This window comes from Alligator mississippiensis, chromosome 4 (genome assembly GCF_030867095.1).
Source record: "Alligator mississippiensis isolate rAllMis1 chromosome 4, rAllMis1, whole genome shotgun sequence".
NCBI classification, from domain to species: domain Eukaryota; kingdom Metazoa; phylum Chordata; order Crocodylia; family Alligatoridae; genus Alligator; species Alligator mississippiensis.
In genome coordinates this window covers 40,825,821-40,851,131 of record NC_081827.1, presented here as the reverse complement: position 1 = coordinate 40,851,131, position 25,311 = coordinate 40,825,821, and the positions used below count along the sequence as shown (strand labels likewise).

Sequence of the window (25,311 nt, the reverse complement as noted above, 5' to 3'; positions counted from 1 at the left end):
TTTTTCATAATACAAAATATATTTATTACAATTGGCTAATACAAACAACTAGTTTCAATGACTCAAGAATAAAAGTTTACAGAAAGGCAAATGCTGAAGTGCAGTTGCTGGTAGTGAGTTGGTGATAGGCATTTTAGTTTTACTACAATATACCCCTCTGTTTTAAGCACACTTGAAATAACTTCCAGTCCGGTTTATTTCCATCAAATACAGTACATTTATCCAAACAAGAGTGTGTACATTCAATATAAAACATTTCCAGCAACAGTTACAGTCTTGTTCCCATTCACAGTATTTTTTTAGTGCAAAGCACTAAAAGGGCCAAATATTTCTCTCCATAAAACATCTTTACTCATGATCTTGTGATCAATATTTTTAGATATATTTTATACAAAAAAGTATATATGGACAAAGGCCCCTCCCTAAATAAGGAAGTGAACCTGTATTAAAAACCATGGTATTTCTTCTGATGTACAGTACCTTTCAAATTGTGGCATGTGACACAAGTCACTAAACAAAATATTCTCTAAAAAGTAAAAAAAAAAAAAAAAAAAAAAAAAAAAAAAAAAAAAAATGCACAGAATCCTGCAAACAGCTTCAAGGCAGCAGGTGTGCTATTCTTTTACTAAAATCTTGATTATAAAATAGACAAAAAGATCAGTAAGAATTTTCCAAATTCTATCAAGTGAAGTGCTACCTAAAGTGGTAATTTACGGTCTTGAGAGAAAAAATATTCTGGGTTTCTCCCTCGCTATCCTTCCTTTTATTAATATTTAATGGAATAAAACTAACATTATAAGAAGTGGTTGTGCATGGATTGTCTGTCTATAAAACATCAGCAAATATTTACTACCTTCATATTAACATTAGTGTGTTGATCTTTCAAAACAAAAATTGAAAAATTAACTGCAACTATCATTAAAGTGCTTGTGTATAATTTTTTTTTAAAAAATTAAAGAATAGGGGAATGTGGGTGTTTTTGTAAACTTCCTTAAATGTAAAGCAAAGGAAGGCTGTCCTATGAACCATGTACGAAGAACACATTGGAGATCTCTGCAGCAACTTTAGAACAGTGAAATTCAGTATGCCCAAAATGTGGGAAATTAGTCAAAATGAACAAACTGAAGTTATGGCAAATACTAAAAATTAGTACAATTCAGCCAATACACACTACACTGTTTGTTCTTATACATTCATTTGTAATAAATTTAAAACAGAACATAAACATAAAATAAAACTTTCCCAATACAGTGAATGTCACAGAGTTACAGAATTGGCTCATCAGAAAAAGCAGTATTAGGGCCAATATATCTATGGTGAGCTCTCTCAAGTTGATTTGTTTAATAAAGAAGTATAAGCTTTCTTCCAAGAACACTATTTTTTCTTTAAAGTACAGAATGTTCATTTTCTATTGTGTCAAAACTTCTGAACTGCATAGAGACAAGTGTAATTAACTACTAGTCTACAGGCACATGTTATGCATTGCAACTCAACTACCTGAATGTGTTTGGGAGAAGACACTGCCAATCTGACTGCTAACAAGCAATCAGAATAGTTATTAATTTATCAAGAAAAGAATAGTTTATTAAAATATTTCCTTATTTTTCTTATAGTATCATTATCAAGACATTAGTGGTTCTAACACCAAATTAAATTATTTCCACACAAACTCCAAACTTTCCATACAGCACTGAAGTTATCTGAGAAGAAATGGGAATAAATTAATATTCTGAGTTTACCAATACAACTTCAGTTTACAAGTTACACAAGTAACTTAAATGCAAGGTAGCACTTTAAACTTCATCACCAAAGAAGGGAAAGCTAGTCCCTCCCCACCCCCCAACAAATTTTTTGAGCCAGGCCAGCTCAGTTTTAAGTTGCATTTCCTTTCATTCTGACTGGTTATCAAACCAATGAATCCACCCTCCCATCTCCAACATGTATCCTGCAGAAGCTGAGCCCATATCTAGTTGCTTTCAGGAAGAGAGCACTTCAAAAGCTGAAGTACAGGACAAGGCACATGTACCTAGTTTTCCCAATGCCTATTTTTATTACAAGAAATGCCCCCCCCCCCCCCCCAATCTAAAATGGCCATTTATAGATTATAGATCATTTCCTTTAATAAAAGGAAAGATCATTTTAAAAAATAAAGACTACCTTTAATACCATTTGTCCTATAAAACAAGGCTATGGAAAAAACAGTAAATCACCCTTTTAAAGAAACCAAATTTAGGGCCAGAACCTGGCAGTTCTTGTACACAGAAGTTCAGAAAGACTCTCAGGATTGGGCCCTAAACCTTCATACTGGCAAGGTGAGGGGAATATTTTACAGCAAATTAAAAAGGAGGAGGAAAAAAAAGTCTTCCCTGGCTGGTCATTCTAAATTATACGCAGAGCTTTAATCTGTCATAATTCCTTTTTTTACAAAAGCTATAACAAATACCTTAATATTTTGTAAGTAGCCTAAACAAAGGTGTTCATTAGCAGGACAAACCACCTGAAATGAACAAGTTCAAAGCTAATTTTAAATTTAAGTCGCCTAGAGTAAACATAAGCCAATATAAATTCTTTTTTTATAATATTAAAACAGTTTAGAAAAGCTGGCTCTGTGCAGCCGAATCATTTTATCTTGCAACTCCCTGCAGAAGACAAATTTAGAAATGAACTCATATCCAAGCCACTGAAAACAAATTTTACTCAAGAGGCAAATGTGATACGCACATTACTCTTTCATCTCCTACACCATTGGGTCTATAGGAAAGTACATGTTCAGGCAACAAAGCAACAATAGCAGATTTGGGGTTGGTTTGTTTCTTGTTTTGTGTCTTTTAAAAGGCAAAACACTAGCTGTTCCTCACCAGACAAGAGCTTTAGATCTTGTACTTCTGCCTTTGGTTTTGTTTTCTTCAGATGAATGAGATGCATTTGCCTTGTGAGTTTTTTTATGATGTTCTAGAAAAGTCTTTCTGGCAAATGCTTTTCCACATTTATTGCATCTGTGAAGAGAAAAGTTTTTTGTCACTTTTACTTCAATGCCAACATCAGCTCCTTCATATTTTTTACTGGGCGAATTAGAGGTGACATCCTGTTTTGAACCAATCTGTTTTGCTTCATCCCTCTGAGGGCCTCTTTTTGTCACCTTATTTAGAACACAATCAATGGGCTTTTTTATTGCTCTGACTTCTAAACTTGCAGTTATTTTCCCAAGGTAACGTGATGACTTTTTATGAACCACTGTTATGTGCCTTATCACATCACGCTTGCGACGTGTTTCGTAAGTGCAGAGAGGACACCTGTAGAATTTAACATAAATGTTATTTCCATCCGTGTGCAACTCAATGTGTTTTGTCAAATTCTGTTTAGAAGTAAATTGGCGTTTACAGAGTTTACAGTAAAGCTGCTTGAAATCAAAGCCAGCTGAAAGTTTTGGCTTCCTGGTTTTTTGCTTGCCACCTGCAGCAGATGGATTGGTTGATTTAGGGCTTTCAGTGTCTTGTTTAACTTTATTTTTCAGTGCTGACGGTGTGCTCTTTTTCTCATTTGAATGATTTGTTCCCTTTAATTCATTCTGCGGAGAAAGGATGATGGACGGGGGTGAAGATTCTACAAAGTCTGCTGGTTCAACTTTTACTTTTACTTTTATTTCTGTGCCATTGGCAGTATTATTAGGTCCTTTATCTCTTTTAGAGTTCTTTCCAGAAAGAGTTATCTTGTGAACAATTTGCATATGCCTTTTAAGCATTATTTGTGAACTATATTTTCTCTTGCACAGAAGGCATTTGCATGCAGTTAAATTGTATTCAGCCTTTGAAGACGACTTTTGTTTTTGAGTCTTAAAAGATTTTTTAGCAGAAACTGTATCCAAGAACAAAGGTTGCCCAGGTTTTGTAGCTATATCAGGAGTAATGGAATCCCTTCTTAATCCTCTATGAACTTCATCAAAATGCCGCCTTACATTGGCTTTTGTAGCAAATGATTTATAGCATACCGGACAACTCCTACCTAATGTTATAAGAACATTCTTATTTCGGCCTTTTGTAGAGCATTGGTTTGGTTTCTTTTTTGTTTCTATGTACTTCTTTAGTTCTTCCATCTTTTTTTTATGCACTTTTCTAATGTGCCGACGTACGCTACGTCTGGAATGAAACTCCTTTCTACAAAGACAACAAATCAACTGGTGGCCAAAATCAGAATTTTCGGAAGAGTCCAACTCAGTATTTAATGGTGGAGGTTGTTCTTCAGGAGTAGGTACCACCTTGTTTATAACAGTTTCAGCAGGAGGTAAATCTAAATTTTCTGTATCTGGAACTGAAACTGTTTGGGGCTGTTCAGTGCTAGGCTCCTGTGTTTGTACTGGAGCTTGATCAGGGGAACTGCTAATCTCAGTATTCTCATCTGGGCAGTCGGTTCTTGAAACAATTTGAAATACAGCATTCCGATTTGCTTCTATTGGTTCTAGTGTAATTACATATTCTTGCTTGTCCACTCTTGGATAGATGGCTTCCAGGAGATCATGTATGGCTTGGCTTTGTTTATCATTTATATCTGGGAGGTCTGGTAAAAAAAAAAAAGAAAAGAAAAAAGGAAGAAATAAAGGTTATTTTTTTTTTAAAAGACAGGGTAATTCTATTTCTATTTGTCTGACCTGAATATGGGCTTAACCATTTTATTATGCACCCAAAAATAGGTTTTACAGTAAAATCCATGTTTCCATATATGGTAACTGATAAATTAACAGCCAGCCTACCCCAAGGAATCTTGTTTAATTCACAAATAGACCCATCACTCTTCCATTTCCAGTGATGAATTGTCTTTGAATAAATCAGTCATCATTTCATTATCTCAGAAAAAGTACCCTTATTTTACATATGTTTTACATGTATTTCCATATGGATCCTTTGGGTACATTAAAATTTAGTCATGCAGTTTAAAATTTATACTGTTAAAATTTATTTTAAAGAAAGGCAGCAAGTCATCTACGGACCAGAAACAAAAATAATAGGATTCAATAATAGATTCTATACATGGAAAATGTATAAATTTGATATCATTTTCCAGGTACAGAATCTAACAATTGGAGGTTTGCCCACTCCCACTGCTATAGTAAGAAAAATAAATCTGGGGGTTAGGTAGCCCCCTTGCCCTCTGACCCTCCACCAACTTCTTCTCCTTGCAGTCCCTTCCTTCCCTCCTTATACTCTGACTCTCCTAGCTCCGAGTATATGGAAGTGAGATGCAAACTTAAAAACACTTGAAATAAACATAACGGTAGTACTTTGCTTATGTGCAAGTTACTACAGGTATGCATAGACTTGGTTCATCCAGAATTGATGGATTTTACTTTTGGAAACTGCTGCAAGTTTTCGCACAGGTATATTCCATAAACGTATTTTTAAGGAGTACTTTTGTACCTACTTTTATATAATACTTTTTTATTTATTTTGTGTCTCAGGCCAAATTAACCAAATCAGTTCTGAATTCTATCAACCGAGCAGAGCTCAATTGTTCAAGTCCATGTGGCACTACCACCAGCAAGTATCCTCCCTCCCAGACTCTTTAGCCTGGGGCTTCAGATACTCCCAAACCCAAGACAGGCATCCTACATGGAGGCCCCAAGCCCGGAGGTCTTGAAGTTCAGATGCCCCCAAATCTCACTTGCTCTTAGCCAAAAGGTAAAGCTGCAAGCTAGAGAGAAATCCCCCATCTCCATAAAAATAGAGTGTGTAGGTAAGATCCTCTCACTGGGATGCTATAGTAGGCTCCCATGTGCGGGGCCTGCCTGCCTGCAATGGACAAGTCTCCACCCTTAACTACACAATGCCATTCAAGGTGATCTTGGCTCACAAGAGGTTGAGATCCTATGTGCAAGCCTCTGTGCATGGACTACACTTGATAGTTTGCTCCTGGGGCCATTGGCTGAGGGCAAGTGAGACGGGGAGGGCATCTGAATGGGCCTGCATGAAGGATGCCTGTTGATGGATTTGGAAGAATCTGAAGCCCCAGGCTGAAAAAGTCTGGGATGGAGGATACTTGCTGGTTGAAGAGCCCCATATGGTGTTTGAATGATTGAGTTTTGTTCAGTCAAAAGGATTGAGAACTGATCTGGTTAATTTGACCTGGAACGTGAAAAAACTTCCAAAAAAAATATATATATATTATATATTAAAAAAAGAAAAAGGCCAAGCATGATAAAATCCAAAACTAAAAGGCTCTGGATTTACCACAGAGTTCACTGGGCTGGGCCCCAGCAGAGTCAACAATGTTTCAAGCCACAGTAACTCTACAGCACTGTTTGGTATGCGTGTATACTCCAGATACCCCCACAAAGGAGCCAGGTGCTAATTAGCCCTCCATTCATGACTGGAACCAGGTGTTCTTGTCACAAGTCCTGGGACTCTCCTAATACTATATGCAATAGGGGCACGGGGCAACCTGGTCCTGCTCCACCTAATCACACACAACAGGCTGAGAGGGGGCAACAGAGATTCTGAGTGAAGAGTCTGGGGTCCTGTTTGGAAATGTTTGTCAGATATTTAAGGCTGGTTAAGACACAGAAATCAGTGAACATGGGAAGGAAAGGTGCAGCTCAACTGTGAGACTGTAGTGGAAGTCGAAATGTATTCGGTGTCGTGGCTCCCCATCAACTGAAAACAAGTTGATGCTAAGAGGGACCGCCTGCAATAGCCACTACCATATATGTTATTCAGATGGGCTGCACTAACCTATGCTTGTGGTAGGTTCCTATGAGATGTTTGCCCATTATTGGACATGTGTCTTATAATTATGCTTAGTGTGGGCTGCATTTAATCAGCTTCATTAATGGTTTCCATTACTGAGCACATGCTGCTTTTGGTAGTTTAATGATAGACAGTGTATTTAATGTGGCTTCCTTGTTTGCAAATATAAGAGATGGGGCTTTTTCTGACATGCTGATGCGGTGGGGGGGATAGGGAAGGAGGGGACTCCTCCTATATTAAATACAGTATTACTTGACCTTACTCTTCAAGACTAATACCCAGCTCAGTGGTTCTGCAGCCTATTAAAACTTGAGAGACTCCCTCATTAGACACAAGACACCCCTCATAAAATGCTAGTTTTTAGTTTTTATTCGTTTTTTGACTACAAAAAAGTAACAGCATTCTACAAAGAACCCATTGGGTCAGAATATTTTTAACACCATGGATTCCTATTTGAAATCTCTGGGTTTATCTTATGAATCGTGTTAGCACACCTAACAGTACTAACATTGAGTGGCACCTCGGGGCACCCTTGAAGCAATCTCAAGGCACTCAAGGGTGCTGCAACACCCTGGTTAAGTATCAGTCATCTAGTTTATAGTAGTATCATAAGGAGACTACCAGCATGGTACTTTCTATGAAGGACCCCAATGTCTAAACTTTTCCCCCTAGATCTCAGATTAACTGATCTTTAGGACACACTGCAAGGCCTACATAACCCCAAATTTCCCATAAGGAAATAAATGAATAGGTTATCCATATAAAAGAAGAATGTTATGTGTGATTGATTGATACCCTCTTTGACAAAGAATTTTTAAATATATTTCGATAAAACAAAGAACCTGAGGTGTTAGATGACGGGTAAAATGAAATGTGTAAAATGTATATAAAATAGAAATTAGAGGAGTATTTCCATAAAATAACAATCACATTTCATTTAGTACAATTAAGAGTTCCAGGTTACGGCAAGGTATTTAAATCATTAACTAAATTAATTATTTAATTAATGGAGTTTAAGGGGGGAATATTAAACTATATTAATATTAAAAGACTAGTGAATTGCCCATCAAGAATGACAGGTGGGAACAGGGGGGGAAGAGTAGCTTGCTAACTCTAACCCTCCCCCCACCACCCTGCAGCTGCCTCCCAGGAGCTGGGGGGGGGGGGGGAGAGGAGAAGCTTGCCCTGCCATCTCCATTTCCCTCTGCCAGCACCCCGTACTGCTGCAGCCTCCAGGGAGCAGGGCCAGGGTTGGGGTGGTCCCTGCTGGCCTCACCCCCCCTGCTCCATCCCCACCATCATGGTGGGGCTCCGTGGCACCACCACCTCCTGTCCATAACACTCTTGGAGCACTCCAATTGGTTGTTTCAGTAACCAATCAGAGTTCTTCAAGAGTGTTATGGACAGACAGACAAAGCCCTTTATTATGTTAGAATACCTTGCAATGGAGAGCTCAAGTAAGGAACAGAGAGTCAGGTGTTTTAACGATCTGTTCCATTTCTGTGGCCACAGATTAAACAAGACAATCATTGTCTCCCACCCCCAACCACCACTACCAACCCAGTGCCAAATGAGATTTGTTAGAAATTGAACATCTAAACCAACTACTTCAAATGCTATTAATGAAAAACTCCTGATTAAGTTACTCATAGGAACACAACACTGGTAGAAGCCTCACAGACTACTAACACAGTCTCTTGGGTTTGCAGAAAACCATTTGACCAACCGGTCCACAAAAATGTTTACCTCTCCTCTCCTATATACCACAACCACCAAGCACCAGATGTTTAAAAAGAGACCCATAATGAGGCACAAGAAATAAGCAGGATAGACACAAATACACCAACAGCTAGACCACTGTAATGGAGAGGGAATCTGTCACATAAAATCCTTAGATGATCTTAGGAAGTGAAGTATTCCCAAGTCAGTAAAAATACCTCTGCCAATCTGATATAAAGTAAAATTCTTCCTGACACTAAATCAGGTGAGTACCTAAAAACACCATTCTGAGTACCTGAGCAAGAAGACCCAGAGCCCACTGAAAAATTGAGAAATATCTTAATACTGTTTAGGAACATACCAGGTACCTCATCCAATGTCAAGTGTTTCAGAGAAATTTGGAGTGGGGGAACCAAACCCAAACCAATCAATAGTTTTTCCCCACTAAAAGCTACTACCCAAAATCCTTGATATAAAATAATTACTGCATGTTTTATCTTGAAATGTTATTACTTCTCAGGTAATATATCAATCAAGGAAGGATTAGGAACTACTGAAGTGAAAAGACAATGCTGATAAAGGAAAATGAAGTGCCGTATAACCTGGCCTGGAATAAGTTTAGGCTGGAAGTTAGAATAGGTTATCCATCAGAGCAGTGAGGGTCTGAAACAGCCTTCCAGGAGGTGAAGGGGAGGAAGAGAGGGGAAAAAAAACAAGTCAAAGTCCCTTAATTGGCTTTAAGATAAGAGCTTGATCAACTTTTGAAGGGGATTATGTAACACGGTTGCTGGAGACAGCATGAATGAATGAAGGTTGGTCAAGGTTGGAATGGTTTTGCTACACCTTTATCACTACAAATCAATTGCTACAGAACCAAGAGCCAGTAACAGTTACAGTAACAGTGTAGCAAATGTGGCTAGAGGCTTTGAAGCTGCTCCAAGCATGCATTAGTCCATATTCACAAGCATTTCATTCCTATCCTTTTCAGAGAGTGAAATAAATTAATTAATTCCTTTGCCAGAGAGGCTTACCCTCCTCATGTATCTATTTTGGCAGGCAGCCAGGACTGCTTCCTATGCCTAAACCTTATTCTCAGATAGCTTTGCCCCCTTTTGAGCTAGATTGCTGCTATCCTTTGGTTGTGTAAGGCAATAAGGACTAAGACCTTCCCTCCTCTACTAGACCTGCAGCTAAGCAAGGCCAGGGGGATGTTTATCTAACGCACTTTTCTGTTCATTCTTTCATCAAGTTAAATCCATTAATTAGAGAAATTTGTTATATTCTGGGAATACAATAAGTGCTTACCAATGTACTCAAACATTAAATAACATCAACCTATCTTTGTTATTCCCATTTAGTAGCAAGCACCACAATTAAAATTTCTGTGTAAAATAATCTTCCAGTTGACTGAGAAAGCAGAAATAAATTACTGTTTACACCCATCTTGCATGCTACTGCTCATCAGTAGATCAGGGCATTATCATAACGTGGTAAAACCTGGATTTTCTCATTAAGGAGAAAACCATGGGAAACGTTGGGTTACCACTTGCAGGGTGGCAGAGTTCCAGCCTGCAAGGGACTGGGGGCAGCGGGAGGAGGGCTATCAGCAGGGGTTCCATGTGCATCTACATACATGGCCACCGGGCAGCCTGGAGAGCAGCTCCCACAGGTAAGTCTGGAAGTGGAGGGGGAGGGAATTGAGGCCTCATAGTGAGGGAGGGAGGAAGTTGGGCAGGGCTGGGGATACTGTCCTGCCTGGGCAGTGTTTGGGGATGAGGGCCGGAATGCCCAGCCGCAGGGCCTGGGTGAGGAGTGGGACGGAGCCGCTGGCAGGTCATCTGGGGGACAGTGGTAGAGGGCAGGCTCCTCCCTGCTGCCTGCACTCCTGGGGAGGGATGGGGGGCACATGCCACCCAGATTGGTGCATGGGGTGGGAGTGGACTGCCTGCTGCAGGCTCGGGGCTCCCCACCCTCCTGCCTTCTCCCTGGGGCCTCTGTGGCCCAGGGGGAGGAGCCCAGTATGGCAAGGCAAAGCAGGACCGGGAAACTTGATGCCGCTGGCACAAGCCCCATGCCACCATGGTGAGGCATCCCCTGCCCAGCAGCAGCGGGGGTGACAACACAGAGCTGTGCCCCCTTGCTGCTGCTAAGAGAGCAGGGGGCACCTCGCCATGGCGGTGCAGAGCTCCCAGAGACTGCATCGAGCTTCCCTGCCCAGCCACGCTGGCTCCTGCCTGCTGGGATGTAGAGGCCCCAGGCGGAATGCAGCAGGGCAGGGAGCCTGAGGCAGTAGCAGGCAGCCCACATCCATGCCCCTCAACGGGCTCTGCTCCAATCGTGCTGCTTGTGGGGGGGAAGGAGAGCCAGGCTCTGTGCTCTTATCTGCCGCAGCAGCAGACACTTCCTATGGGCAGCAGCTGGACTCAGGTGCTGCTGTGTGGGGCAGGGGCCTATGGACCTGGGTCCCTGGCCCCACAGTCCTGGCAGCTGGGGACCCCCTCCAGCAGGGCTGGGGGGGAACAGGAGGCTGCAGGTGGCAAGTGAGGGGCACCAGCAGGAGTGGGGAAGCTGTGGGTGGGGAGCGAAAGGCACCAGTAGGGCAAGGGAGCTGTAGTTGGGGAGTGAGGGGCACCAGCACAGTTCAGGGGGCTGTGGGTGGGGAGTGAGGGGAACCAGCAGGGGTGCGGGGCGGGGAGGCTGTGGGTAGGGAGCGAGGGGCAATGGCAGGGACAGGGCACCAGCATATCAGGGCTGCTCAGCACCACACAAAGCAGTGGGGAGAACAACCACAGCTGGACCCACATCCTGGCAAGTGAAGGGGGCAGGGAGAACTCTGATTTTCCATGATAAAAAACCCCAAAATCAAACACCAAAATGTATAGGCATTTAGAATGTATTTTATTATAGTGATTGAGGCACTGGTAGGCTTCCAAAGTGCTTTAAAATTGTAACTATATCAATCAAATAGTGTGTTAAACTAATACCTATATAGTGGTGTTTCATTTTAATCATGGAAAGAACATGGATTTGGGTGCTTTTAATCAGAGAATTCTCAATATTTTTATCACGCAAGTTGTGGCTTTTAAACAGAGAAAGCCAGGATCCTTGATTATAAACACTGTAAGAACATTTTCTTGGACAAGATTTTAGCAGGAGGGATTATGCTTTGGCATGTCTATTTATATTATTCTATTTTAATATTTTATATCTGTTTTAATACCTTATCTTGCTTGTTTTTTATTGTAAGTCACCCTGACCCTCTTCTGTGGAGAGAGGCATATAAATCTAATAAATCAACAAATAAATCCAAAAGTACATTACAAAAGAAAATAAGAGTTGTTATCCCAGTTTTACTAATAAAGAAACTGAAGCATAAAAAAATGAAAGCACCAGGCCACCCTACAGCAGGGGCGGGCAATTATTTCAGGCGGAGGGCCGCATACTGAGTTTTGGAAAGCCATTGAGGGCTGCATGACAGGCAGCCAGGGGCAGATAAATATTGATTTTCTAAATTTTTTAGGGACCCTGCAGGCCAGATAGAATGGGCCGGTGAGCCACATCTGGCCCGAGGGCCGCCTTTTGCCCACCCCTGCCCTACAGGCCAGTGGCAAAGTCAAGAGAAGAATCCGGTCTCATATAAGCCTCAGTGTACCGTTAGCTAGTCTACCCCATCAGCTGGAGAAAAGCAACATGGTCAAATGGACAGACTTAAGGGATAAAATTAACTTATGGCATCTGGCCTATATTCCCAGCTCTGCCACCACGACACTGTGCAAGTCATTTTTTTAACCCATCAGGTTCCCTCCCACACTGTCTATACAGAATCTTTCAATTATCATTTGTCAGACACAAGGATTTTAAAGGTTTTACACAATGATCCAATCTTAGTCTAATAACATCCTAGCATAAAATACCCCCAGATATTTGTCAAATCAAGATCTAATTTGAATCATATTGGTTCCCCTCATTTTCTGCACAAAATGACTTATATTTATCACAAAGGAGTTTCTGACATAGGATATGTCTACAGCACAAAACAGAGGAATGATACTGGAACACAGCAGCCTAATATAGATAGAATGAGTAACTGCAGCAAAAAAACAGCAGCACTGGCTTCAGCACACACTAGCCAAAGTACAATTATCTCCAAGGACCCTCATCTAATTGCTCACATGGGCTAAAGCCTGTGCTGACACTTCTTCACTGGTTTTACTTGATTAAAACTAGTACATGTTACAACACCTTAACTTTGTAGCAAAGATTGAGATCAAGAGAATGATTCTGGAGTGATGAACCAATAAGAATGAGGTATTCAATGCTTTTCATTTTTGATCCTCTAATTTACCTAGTTAAGATTAATTGCATCTTGTTTCAAATATATTTTCATATAGAACAAAAATATAAATTCTCTCAATTCTAAATTTAATATTTCAGTGAACAAAACTTACTGTCATCCATCTGAAGACTTGGAGGACAATAAAACTTTTTATGAGTAATTAAATTTGGTAGTCCTCTGAAGAGACTGCGGCACAATTTACATTCAAAAATGGTGTCCACATCCTTTAATAAGATATGCTTAAGTTGTTTAGTTCCTGGAAAAAAGAAACCAAAAAATACACTTAAAATCAGGAAAAGTTTCAATGCTAAAGCATAGTAAAACACAAGTCAAAAATCCCATTTCCCATTTCACTTTTAAGTTTATTACACAAGTTCTTGGTTTGCCTATTAGAAAGGGACTAGGCTGAAGGTAAAATTTTCAAACATTGACTTTAGAGTTAACAGCAAAAGGACTATAATGTAGGCAGTTTATACTACAGTATTGGTAAATAAGATATAACTTCCTGTCAGATGCAGAGAATGAAAAGCAATTTAAGCCATTTAAATAAGTTTATAGCCCCTTTTCTTCAAGTACCTCAGCATGCTAAGGAGGCACTTTTACTGAAAAAGAAAATAATAATGAGGCAAGTTTCAGGAATGTAAAAACACCTGACCTAAGCTTAGTCTTGTCGCACTAATATAAGAAAATAGAATTTGAGCCTCTATCACACTTCTAATCTCTAATGTCTTCCTCAGTGAAGAATAATACAAAAAATTTTAAAATTTAGTTTTGAATCCACACTTTCTCTACTAAATCAAAAGTGTCAATACAGCCCATGGGCCAGATGTGGCTCCTAGAGCCCTGTTATCTGGCCTGCAGTGCTGCCCATTGAGTTTGGCCCTGTGCACATGTAACACATACACCACATGCAGGGCCAGACTGACCATGTGTAATGGATCCAGGACCATTCCAGATTAGGCCCACAAACCAACTCCATACACTGGATCTGGCGTACAGGCCAGTCCAGCTTAGGCACCACATGAAGCGTGCACCGCAGGTCACCTCCACATGCTGCATGCACCACATAGGGGCAAAGCTGATGTGTGCTACATGCACTGTCCAGGACTGCAGAAATCTCAATCACTACAAGTGAAGTTGTTGTGGATAAGGATGAAGTGGACTATTGTGCAATATGTTGCAAATCTGAGTGTGCTCCATGTTCTTGAATGTATTTTAAGCAGGCAGCTATGTTTCATGGTGTGGGATGTTACTGTATATCCAGTTATCAACCCTTCCTCCAAACCATAAACATAGCTATGAGCACAATGACAGCCTCTCATTATGCCAAACACCTTTGTAAGCCACCTGGAGGAGGAATTTCTAGAAAACTGCACCATGAAGCCTTCACTCTACCTGTGTTACACAGATTATGTTTTTATCGTCTGCACTAAACACCTAGATTCACTTATTGACTCCCATCCCAGGTTTAATGATTATAACCCTTCAATTAAACTTTCTTGGAATACTCCTGCACTATCACCAACTTTCTAAACACCAGGATCTGCATCCAGGATGGCATTCTAAAGCCACCATACACAAAAAACCTACAGGCTACCACAATTACAACCACAAGACCAGCAATCAAGCCAAGTACACCCAAGTACCCAAGCTGTGATCTACAGTTAAGCTCTCAGATACCCCTCCATCTGCTCTGAAGATAATACTTTTGATGCCCACCTGGCCAGCCATCATACAACAAGGACACTGCAGTAGAAAAATAGGCTGTTTTTTTTGAAAGAGTGACCCAAATACCATGCAGTAACCTGCCATAATACAAAAAGAAACACATCTGAAACTCTGACACCCCTGGTGGTCACCTACCACCTCATACTAGAACCAATTAGAAGAATCATCAATCAGCTACAGCCCATACCTGACAAAGATCAGACCCTGAAAGAAATATGCCCAACCTCTCCACTCCTGGCTTTCACACAACCTTGCCCAAATTATCATCAGAAGCAAACTACCCACTGCTCCACCGACATCTAACGAGACACAGCCCTGCCTGAGTATGAGATCAATGATTCCCAAAGGGTGTGCCAGGACACACTAGTATGTTGAGAGTATGGCAGAAGCATGCCATGAAAAACTATACTTTATTTCTTTTATTTTGTATTTTAAACCGGGGGGGGGGGGGGGGGGGGGGGAGGCGGGGCACAGAGCAGGGTACAGTAGAATGTGGCATAGCCACATCTCCAGGATACAGGCAGGGTGCAGTGGCTGCAGTTTGCAGATATCCAGTCCTAGCACAGCTCCCCAGCAACTGGAAGCTGTATGTGTGATGCAGTCAGGGAATGGCAGGCGGAGAAACGTAGCACTGATACTGAACATCTGCAGACTGCTGCCGCCACATCCTGCCTACACCCTGGGACATGGCTGTGCTGCCCACCTGGGTACTTGGTGCTACTTTTCTGTGCTCTGCTCTGCCTGTACATCATGCCCCCCTGCTGTGCAGACAGATGTGATTTCCCCCTGTCTCCCCTCCCAGATCAAGCCAACTGTGGGCAGCTGGAAGTACTGTCACCTAGTCCCTAAGCTCCAAGAAGAGTTCTTGCTCTCACCAAGTTTGTTTACAACCCTCCTCCCTCAGCCCAGGACACACAGTGGAGTGACTCTGCGGACTCTTGGAGAAGCTGCTGCCCCAATTCAGCCTGACATCAACCTTTCCTGAGGAGGGCTTTCCCAGCTTCTGTGCTGCTGCTATTTCCAGCTCCATGCTCCCCAGCTGCAGCATGCATGCATCTTCCAGCTTCTGGGAAGCAGTATCAGACATCTGCAAACTATGTTTGCACCACTAACACTGCTCCCCACCCCCGCGCACACTCATTTTTCAGGTGTAAGATAAAAGCTTGCCACCAATTTTAACCCAGAACAATGTGTGTCCCAAGCATCAAAAGTTTGGGAAACTGCATGAGATGCTTAACGTGTCAGCACATCTCCACTTCTACAACACTCCCCACAATGAATTGATTAGAAGGCACGGATCCAACATGTGCCTTTCTGAAAATATGATATAACTGATCCAATACACCATACGCCCTCATGGTAACTATGAGGAGGAAACTAAACAGCAACTACATACCAGAATGAACTCTCATAGAAAAAAATGTAAAGGACAGACATGTATGTATCAGTAGGAGCACATTTTTCACCATCTAACAAACACATTTAAAAGGCAAACCTGGGAACAAAAATCCGTAAACTGCCAGGACACTCAGAAACAAAGACTGAACACCAATATAGTGTCAAAAAAACAATAATCTATCCAATTTCTGAAATTATTCCTAAACACTTGAGATATTAATGATCCCCTTCCCTTTTGATATGTCTTCATCTCACAGCTGCTTTTCGTCTGCTAACTGGGAATTCCCTCTCCGCACCTCCAGTTACACAGCACTCAGCTCCTACTTTCAAGCTGTCCTTCCTTCCCTCCTCAGACGTGATGAAGAATGTCTTGCATTTGAAAACTTATCTAACTGTATTCTAACCATGTAGCTGGTCCAACAAAAGTCATCACCCCAAATCAATTTTTGCCTCTTGCTTAAATCCTGGACCATAGCAAGTACAGTATCACTAACACTACCATAGAATAACCTAGTAATTACAGCCTGTCCAAAAAGCAGGCAACCAGGATTCTAGGCCCACCTCAGCTTTAGCTTCACCTTCAAACCTTCATCTCCACCCTCCCAGAAGCATGCTTTAGCCACACAGCTAGAGGCAAGGCTGAAATGGAGGCACGCTCCACCCATCCTTCTTGAAGCTGGGTCAGAGAAATACAAGATGTATCAAGACAATAAATTAAGAGAGACAGCATGACTCCCGAGCCCAGGGATTGGCAACCGATAGTCCACAGGCCAGTCCCAGCCTGCAAAAAAATGGACCTGGCCCACAAAGACTACACCCTCACCCCACTACTGCAGCCTCCATTTACTCTCACTGCCAAATTTGGCACTCTCCACTGGCAATAGGAATCAGCAGCACTCTGTGGCAGTGGTAAGCAGAGGCTGCAATAAGGGGCTATGAGATCAGCCCTCTACATGGACCAGTAAGGCATGAGAGAGAGGATCAGCAGCCACAACAGTGACTAGGTCACAAGCTGTGTCCCACCATTCTTAAAGATTTGCTTATCAGCACTCATAAGCAAACAGTTCACTGGAACATCCAAAACAGCTATGCTATTAATAATGTAAGTGTTTATTTCCAATGAAACTGAATAACCCTAGTACAACTGGAGCAACAGTCTGCAACATTTTTGTACAAACACATATAGGGGACAGAAATTAAAAAAAAGAAAAGAGGGAGAGAATTCCCGTGCCCAAATCAAATGCACAAATCTCTAACTTCATCCCCATTCAGTTTTTTAACTCAAAACTGAAACTGCCAAATTCTTCTTTGGGTTTGTCACCAATTTTAATCCTTCTGTACAAAGATTCAACCTGGATATAATAATATTATAAATATTATAAAAGTCTTAGTCTGTCTGTCTGTCTGCCTGAAACAACTAATCAGAAGGTTTCAATAGTGTTCTGGACAGGCAGCAGCAGCACAGCGTCATGACAGCAGGGACAGAGAGAGGAGGCGAGGTCAGTACTGCTGACCCCTACACCCCTGGCCCTGCTCCCTGGAGACGGCAGCAGCAACAGAGTGGGGAGGCGAGGCCCTGGACTCAAAGGGGGATGGGAGGAGTGGGCCCGGCCCCGTGGTGGCAGGGGTGGAGCCGGGCCCAGCCCCAGCCGGTGGGAACAGACCCAGTACAGAAGTGGCAGTGGGGAAGGAGTGGGCCAGTTCCTGAAGCAGTGGCAGGGGCAGGTGGGAGGAGTGGGCCTAACTCTAACCCTAACACCCCACCCCACCTCGTTATTCTTGACAAGCAATTTGCTCGTTCAGTAATTAAAAGTTCCAATCACCTGAGAATTTTATTCGAAGTCAAAGATAGACATTCAGGCCACATACAGACATTCAGTTTCTCCTGGAAAGTCACTGCTCTCTCAGGAGAAATCATGACTCTACAGATGTTCAGGAGTTTTGTCGCAAAGCAAAAATGGCTACTTCAAGAGAAAAATAACCCAAGAACAACCAGGGCTTTATCATTCCCAGGAGAGTTTCTTCTAGGATTGCAAATGTACATGGTCTCGTGAGAGAGAAACCACAGCACAGTTCTCCAACATCCAAGGATGTTTTGCTCTACTCCTCCCCTTCCCCCCCCACCCCAGTTCCACCCCAGACACTGCTATTCCAGTGAGCATGCCGCTCACCGGACACTGCTACTCCAGCTGAGCAGGGAGTGGAATACAAACCTCTTGACAATGCCAAAATGTAGCGAGGGGATAGATCAACTCTGAGCAGCCTGGGTCTTAGTATTTGAATGTCTGTTCAGGTGTCTCCAGGTACATTTTTCTACCAGGAGAACAAACCTGAGAATTTTCCCAAAAAAATCACTTGAACCATGCCTATGCAGCCTCAGCCACTATTGCTATATATATACTTTAGGAGATATACATTCCCTGGATACCCAACCTGTGGGATAAGCATCTAATATTTGGGAATTCCTTTGCTTTCAAGTAGTAATAGCAAAAGAGCATTCTACAAAGGATGACATTTAGCAAAATACACACTGTGATAACAGCTCCTAGGAACATAAGTTTTTAATGGCCACATTCCTGTTTTAAAATTTTACTTTGTAATTATAAAAATAAGTGCTTTGAAAAAAATATTTGTGAATCTAAAATGATGAAGTTTGCTTGCCTGGTGGGGCTCTAAGTTGTTCCTGGACAGTCTCTTTTTCCCCATAACTTACTTTCTTCTTTGATCCTCTCTCTCGACTGGGTAACACCATTTTTCCCTCCAATAGGATGAAGCATGTAGTTAGCATACAAATTTGCCATTAATTAACTTGATGTATACTTGTGTGCTCCTGATCATCTTCTAGCCTTCTCTGTCTCTCATGCACAAAAATGAATGCAAATATCTCCTAGAATTACACTTGCACAGCCTTCAAAAATTAAGTATAATTAAGAACAGTAAAAACCCAACAGAATTAAATTCATTAAGTGACTAAATAAAAAAAGAAATACCCACTTCTCTTTTGGCTTTCCTCAGCACTCTGATTTATATTCATTTGGTTTATTTTTTATCATTCCAGGTATTTAGTCCATCTTGTCTCTTGGCCAGATTTGGTGCTAACTAGTGACATGCCAATGGAATAATTAACCATCACACTACAATGAAAGATGAATGACTCTTCAAATTTCAAAAAAATGACACTAAAGTCAGCACTTGTGTCCCACATCAAGTAAACTGATGTGGGCTGACAAAAACTGTTATCACCTCTACTATCATCAAGGTAGTCACCAAGTTGAAATAGAAACACAATCCATTGGGTTCCACCTAGGCAATTTAAATGCCTTTAAAAATTGTTTCCTTTAAAAGTTTAAATTAAAATTTCTCTCTCTATCTTTCAGCAAATCCAAGTTTTTTCAATGGTGACTTTAGATAATAGAGAAAGACCTCTTTCTTTCTGCTTGATTTTCCCAGGGCAAATGAATGGAGATGTAGTGGTAAACCATGGATTTATTATGTGGACATTTAAAGAGTGAAAGAGTTGGATGTGCCAAAGAGAACATTCTGGAAGTGGCCCTTATTTGAAATCAGTTCACCCTGCTACCAGAGGACACTCCAGCTAATCTGCTTAAAGTATGAGAATGGCATGCACAAGCATGAATCTCTATCCCATCCAAATGTGCCTTAAAACATCACAGAGGATAGACTTCACATCCCAATTTCCTTCTGGTCATTCATATTAAAAGCAAATGAAGGGAGAATATCCACTGTATGACAGAAAACCTGAAGGAGCTAGTTCAGCTATGTAGAAGATAATTCAATGAAATCCTCAAAAATCATATATGTAGTTCTATTCCTACGGATCAAGGGAAAACAAAATCTCATAACATAGACACTGGTGTTAAATAAATCTCCTGTAAAACTCTCATGATGAATTGGACCACTAAGATTTTGTACTGAAATATGGAAATAAACAGGTGCTTTGATCCATTACAAATGTACCTGAAATACATTAAATTTCCTAATTACCCATCTTATGAATTCTCACCCAGACACTCAGTTAATACTGTCAGGTACATATGTTCATTGACATGAGAAGCAACTGGAAACAACCACATACCATCTTACAAGTAGCACTATACAACAGTGCTATTATCTATGTAACAGTGAACAGTTCAACGAAAAACACAGCAAGCAAAGATAAGAAGCAGTTATGGATCCCAAGGAGACCTTATAGCCATGAAATAACAGCTAGGCCACAACAGCAGTTTTTATTAACTTTCCTAAGCAAAGCAATTATTTTTAAAGAAGTTTAAGAACATTGATAATGTAGAAGGGCCTGTGTCCTTAATACCTTGCATCAAAACATTTTTTAATAAGAACTAGTGATCTCACCTAAGTGCAGTGCTTAAAACGTAGGCAAAAGTACCTTGGAATTGTGTGTAGCAAGTCAGGCTTTACTTTACTAACATACTTAAAAACAAAGAAATAACTCCATAAAGCCCCAAAACATTCATACCTGATCGAAAGCACTCAATAATTTGTTGAATACCAGATTTTGATGTCTGCATAGGTTGCTGTAACAAAGGAGGATCACCAGGTTCCAACATATGCACTGTAAGACATGAAGGATGACAAAGCATTAGAGAAAACTCAGAACACACAGAATCAATACCTGAAGCTGGCTGAAAACCAGGACAGTATTACTATCGCTATCTCTTTCCCAACAAAATGGTTTCAAAAAAATTATGACTAACACTATTCACTGTAACCTTTAAATGAAGTTTGTGAAAGCTGTTGGAATTCTTACTACCTCCATTTCCTGCTGCTAAAATGAGTTTCAGAGTACTGTAACAGGTTTTCCATCAAAGTTGCCTAATGTATACAGTATATTGCGAGATTTTTTAAGTTTCACTTTCAAAACCATATGCATGTTTTAAGCATGGATACAAGTAACCACCCCTCTATTTTATATATTTCCATAAACATGACTCACTAGGGATTTCCTTCAACTTAGACTACACACTTTATGAAATAGTCAACTAGGCTATAAATAAATCTTAAAAGAAATTGAGCTATTGTTTACATCAGGTGTGCTCAAGCTCTAGTCTGCAGGGCAGACCCAGTCCATGGCACCATGTTTTCTGGCCTGCAGGGCTCCCCCTGGGTCCATGAAGAGCTCTTCAGGCTGTGGCCCTGCACGCTACACTGAGGATGTAGGGCAGCACCGAGCCTGATCCATTCATCAGACCCATAGGGCCAAAGCCTTGAGCTTCACTGGCTTACATCAAACACAAGAACTCAGCTGAACAAAAAAGTTGGAAATGCCAAATGCAAGCCCAGCATGCGTACTGGAATATCTCAGTACCTTTGATAGCAGATGTCAAACCTTACACAAGGACTGCAATCAAACCAAAAGCAGAAACAATCAGAATGAAGTGCACATATATTTAAATAATATGTACAGCATATTGCCTTTAAGATCACAGTCTCAGGACTACCTTGTAGCATTAGCAGCCTAGAAACAGATTAGTTTTGGTCACTTTCAAGGTTTCCTTTGGTCAGTTCCAGGAGTGATTAGCTCCCAACAATTTCAAAGCTTCTAATGGAAGCCCTTTGACAGCTACATCCCCTTCAAGATTTCTGGTCCCAATTATTATGCAGTTAAATGGAGTACAATGATATTACAAAGCAGAGATTGGAGCTGAAAGATGCCATGCATGCATGTGGTTTATTCACTTACCCAACATGAAGATAATCAGTATTTATAACAAGTTCAGCAACAGGCCAAAAGTTAATATTGACACTGTTTTGCAGTTAAACAAATCATGCCTTTATCTGATATCAATATTAGAAATGAGTATAATGCCATTCTAATTCAATATTAATACCACATCAAGGCATTCTTTTTATCAAGTACACTTCAGAACTTACACTCCACCTAGAAAAAAAGTGCGTCTTAAATTTAACTGAATCCCACTTTATTCTTTGTAAGCTTTATCAAAGCTGACTTATGGACACTAATAACAACATAATATTATGCCTGTGAAAATCAAGTTAAAATAGCAGATAAAGCTACAGTTTATCTTCTACAGACAATATATCATATCAACATAATTAATTTTGTGTTTTAAAACTTAGCTCCTGAATGACTGAATAGTTTGTTTTCAACTGATTTTTCCCTTCCAAAGGCAAACCACACATAAGATAAGCACATTTATAAATAAAGTAACACAATTTTTGCTCATCAGAACATAAACAACATAGATAAATTTTAAGGAAAAATTTGCCTTAGTGATGCAAGGTTACAAGCCAATTCAAACTGCGGAAGACATAAGAAAGAAAACAGCTGAAGAAAAGAAGGAAAGAATAAAAACTCCACCTAACTATGCTGGCATAATAATATACTGATACATGAACGCATAACAACCATTACAAATCAGCTAATCGCTTGGAGATCTCCTACACAAAGACATATTGTACCCTACTACCCTACTTGCCATTCTTCAAAAAGAGGACACTTCAACTTATACACTGCCCCTGATGTGCAAGTGCCACACCCACTGACATCAACACTTTCACATGTCAACTGTGTATAATGCATAGTTGTTAAATTTAAGGCAAGAAATGTGTATTAAGTCTCTCTTTTAAAACACTGATGTAACTCAGAAGCATTCATTTATAGAGAACCATTTCTTTATTGTCAAGACTATTCAATCTATTCTTCCCTTCAAACTTTTGTAAGCTAACACTACCAGTCAGCGGACCCACACTCCTGCTATTAGTTTTCATTTTGTTTTTGAACAACTAAATTTGTCAAATATAAACACAAGCATCATGCCAACAACTTAACAATAAGCAAGAGACAAAAGGAAGCAGAAACAAGAGGAGGAAGATTTGTTTCAAGTTTTCAACTATAAATGGTATATAAAACCATTATTTAAAAAAATTACTAACAAGATACAAACCTTATTTAATACAAATAAACAAATGCACATTTGTTTCTTTTTCCTGAAAAACTGTGAATGTTCATGGGATAAGCAGGTGTAAGATAAGTATACCTAGACCTTAAATACTGGAGGTTGCAAGTGGGAGAAGAACAGAGGGGAAAAAAATTCCTGGTCATATCCCGTTCACTCTCCGTTTCAGCATCTGCTCTCTGCCACTGTTCAACACAGGATACTGGGCAAGATGGACCCACAGCCTGGCCCAGTACATAGCAGTTATGTTCTTAAAAATATTTTCATTTGTGAACTTAATTGGCTACACAGGAACTTGAAGCTTTGGAAAACTTTGGTAATTTTCAGGCATGCAAATGTCGCTGGCTCTTCAGGTAAGAACATAAGAAGGGCCATTTACTGGGTCAGATCCTAAGGTCATCCAGCCCAGTCGCCATGTCACACAGTCCGCTGGCTCCTTGGACTGGCTCAAAAGCCACTGGGCACTGTCAAGTGTGCTCTGCTCAGTGTCCCCTCGTGGCAAACTAGTTATTAACCTTTAACTATCACTCCTGTCCGTTTTGTTATCATTTGTCCCAAGTAATCAGTTGCTGCCTTTCCAGTAACCTCCTTGTTTAAGGGAGGCCAATATTTTATCTGGTGGGCGTAGGCCCATGATTCCTCAAAGCAACAAACAGGCCTGCATCACACAGTCCGTTGGCTCTTTGGACTTGTTCAAGAGCCAGCGGGCGCTGCCTGGTGTGCTCAGCTCGGCATCCCACCTTGGCACATTAGTTATTAACCTCTGACCACTCCTGTCCCTGTTTTATCATTGGTCTGAAGCAATCATTTGCCACTTCCTTAGTAGCCTTCTGCTCTGAGGGGGGCTGGTAGTTTCTCTTGGTGGGCCTTTAGCCCACGAATCCCCAGAGTGGTAAATAGGCGTACGCCACAGAATCTGCTGGCTCCTTGAACTTGTTTGCAGGCCAGTGGGTGCTGCCCAGCGTGATCTGCTGAGCATCCCCCCCTTGGCACACTAGCTTTAAACCTCTGACCGTCACTGTTATGTCTTTAGTTGTGCCAAGCAATCAGTTGTTATCTACCTGGTGGCTTCCCTTTCTAAGGGAGGCTTATAGTTTCCTTGTGGGCAATGGCCCACAGTGCTGAGGCAACAAACAGGCCTGCGTCACACAGTCCACTAGCTCCACAGCGTTGTTCAAGGGCCAGCACGTGCTATCTGGTGGGCTCTGCTCAGTGTCCCCTTGGGTGCACTACTTTGACCGTCACTCCCATCCCCATTTTTATTGTCATGTCCCAAAAAATCAGTAACATGTTGTCAATGGCCCATTACGAAAGGGGGCTTACAGTTTACTTGGTAGCCTAGGCCCTCGTTTCCCTTTGCCATGTTAAGAGTCCTGTGTCAAATGGTAGCAGCGGGCAAACGCGGAAAGAGTGAGAGCACTGCACATGACCCCTGGGTTTTCCCCCTGCTCCTCTCCCCCGTGCAGTCTCAGAACAGCAGAGACCTCCTATGCCTGAAGGGCAAATGCACCTGACAGCTTGCAAAAACTGTGTTCTAACTACAGATTTCCCTCGCCAACCGCGGGGGTCAGCTTCCTGAAGGTTCCCATGGTTAGCAAGAGAAAAGGCTTGTGGGAAAAATGGCAGGTGGCGGGCTGATGCGCAGCCACGGGAAACCGTGGTTACTCAAAAACATATCCCATTTTGGCTACCACTGTATATAGGATACTAAGCGTGGATACTCAAAACCATGGTTGGTGAGGGAGACCTGTACTCGGCTGGTCTAATAAAAGACACCACACCTACCCAAAGAAACCTGCAGCCTCCAGCGTCGAGGTCTAGCCATCTCTGTGCCCGAACCCCATCTCCACCAGCGCCCAATGCCCCTTTCCTCCCGCAGCCGCTCCAATCCCTCCCCCCCCTTGAATCTGGGCACTGCCAGCTCCCACCGCCTCTGTGGGTAAGGGGCCTTCACAGGTGGAAAGAAAAAAGCGCTTCCCTCCCCCCCGGCGCAGGCACCCCTGCCAGCTCTGGGCAAGCGGCCTCCCCGCGGGCAGCTCGGCGGAGCCGGAGCCAGCCCCAGCCCCAGCCCCAGCCCCTCCCGGCCCGTCCCAGCCGCACCTGGCTCGCAGCATCCGTGGTGGTGATGGTCAGTCTGACAACACTTGTCCCTTAGCGGCATTTTCCGCGACGCCCCGTCCGCATCCAGCAGCTCCGTCCTGCGGGGGAAGCAAACGCGCCGTCACGGCCGGGCCCGCAGCCCCAGGGCAGGGCAGGGCGGGGGCGGGGGAGGCGGCAGGTGACAGCACCGGGGGGAGGGGAGGGGAGGTTGCCGCCCCCTACCTGGCGCGGGGGGAGAGGCGGGAGCGGCGGCCTGTCCCCCCGAGCACGACTGGGCGCTGCCGTGTCCCGCCGGAGCGGAGCGGAGCGGAGCAGCAGCCGCTGACCCCGGAGCCGG

General features: G+C 42.1%; 1 protein-coding gene across 1 annotated transcript; it reads right to left on the bottom strand.

The window, feature by feature from the left end:
- On the bottom strand, nt 1-25,283 carry ZNF800 (zinc finger protein 800). Its single transcript, XM_006266271.4, has 5 exons — nt 25,197-25,283; nt 24,975-25,072; nt 20,414-20,509; nt 12,905-13,048; nt 1-4,554 (listed from the first exon to the last, which is right to left on the bottom strand). The coding sequence occupies exons 2-5, from the start codon at nt 25,033-25,035 to the stop codon at nt 2,855-2,857; spliced, it is 2,001 nt and encodes a 666-aa protein (XP_006266333.1). The 5' UTR covers nt 25,036-25,072; nt 25,197-25,283; the 3' UTR covers nt 1-2,854.
- Nucleotides 25,284-25,311: the final 28 nt, after the last annotated feature.

What these genes read in the sequence shown, in the direction of transcription:
- ZNF800 (XM_006266271.4), bottom strand. Translation starts at nt 25,035, where the DNA reads ATGCCGCTAAGGGACAAGTGTTGTCAGACTGACCATCACCACCACGGA. An exon ending in CCACGGATGCTGCGAGCCAG is followed by an intron (nt 20,510 to 24,974) that starts GTGCGGCTGGGA and finishes CATGTCTTACAG; the next exon opens with TGCATATGTTGGAACCTGGT. An exon ending in AAGTCTTCAGATGGATGACA is followed by an intron (nt 4,555 to 12,904) that starts GTAAGTTTTGTT and finishes TTTTTTTACCAG; the next exon opens with ACCTCCCAGATATAAATGAT.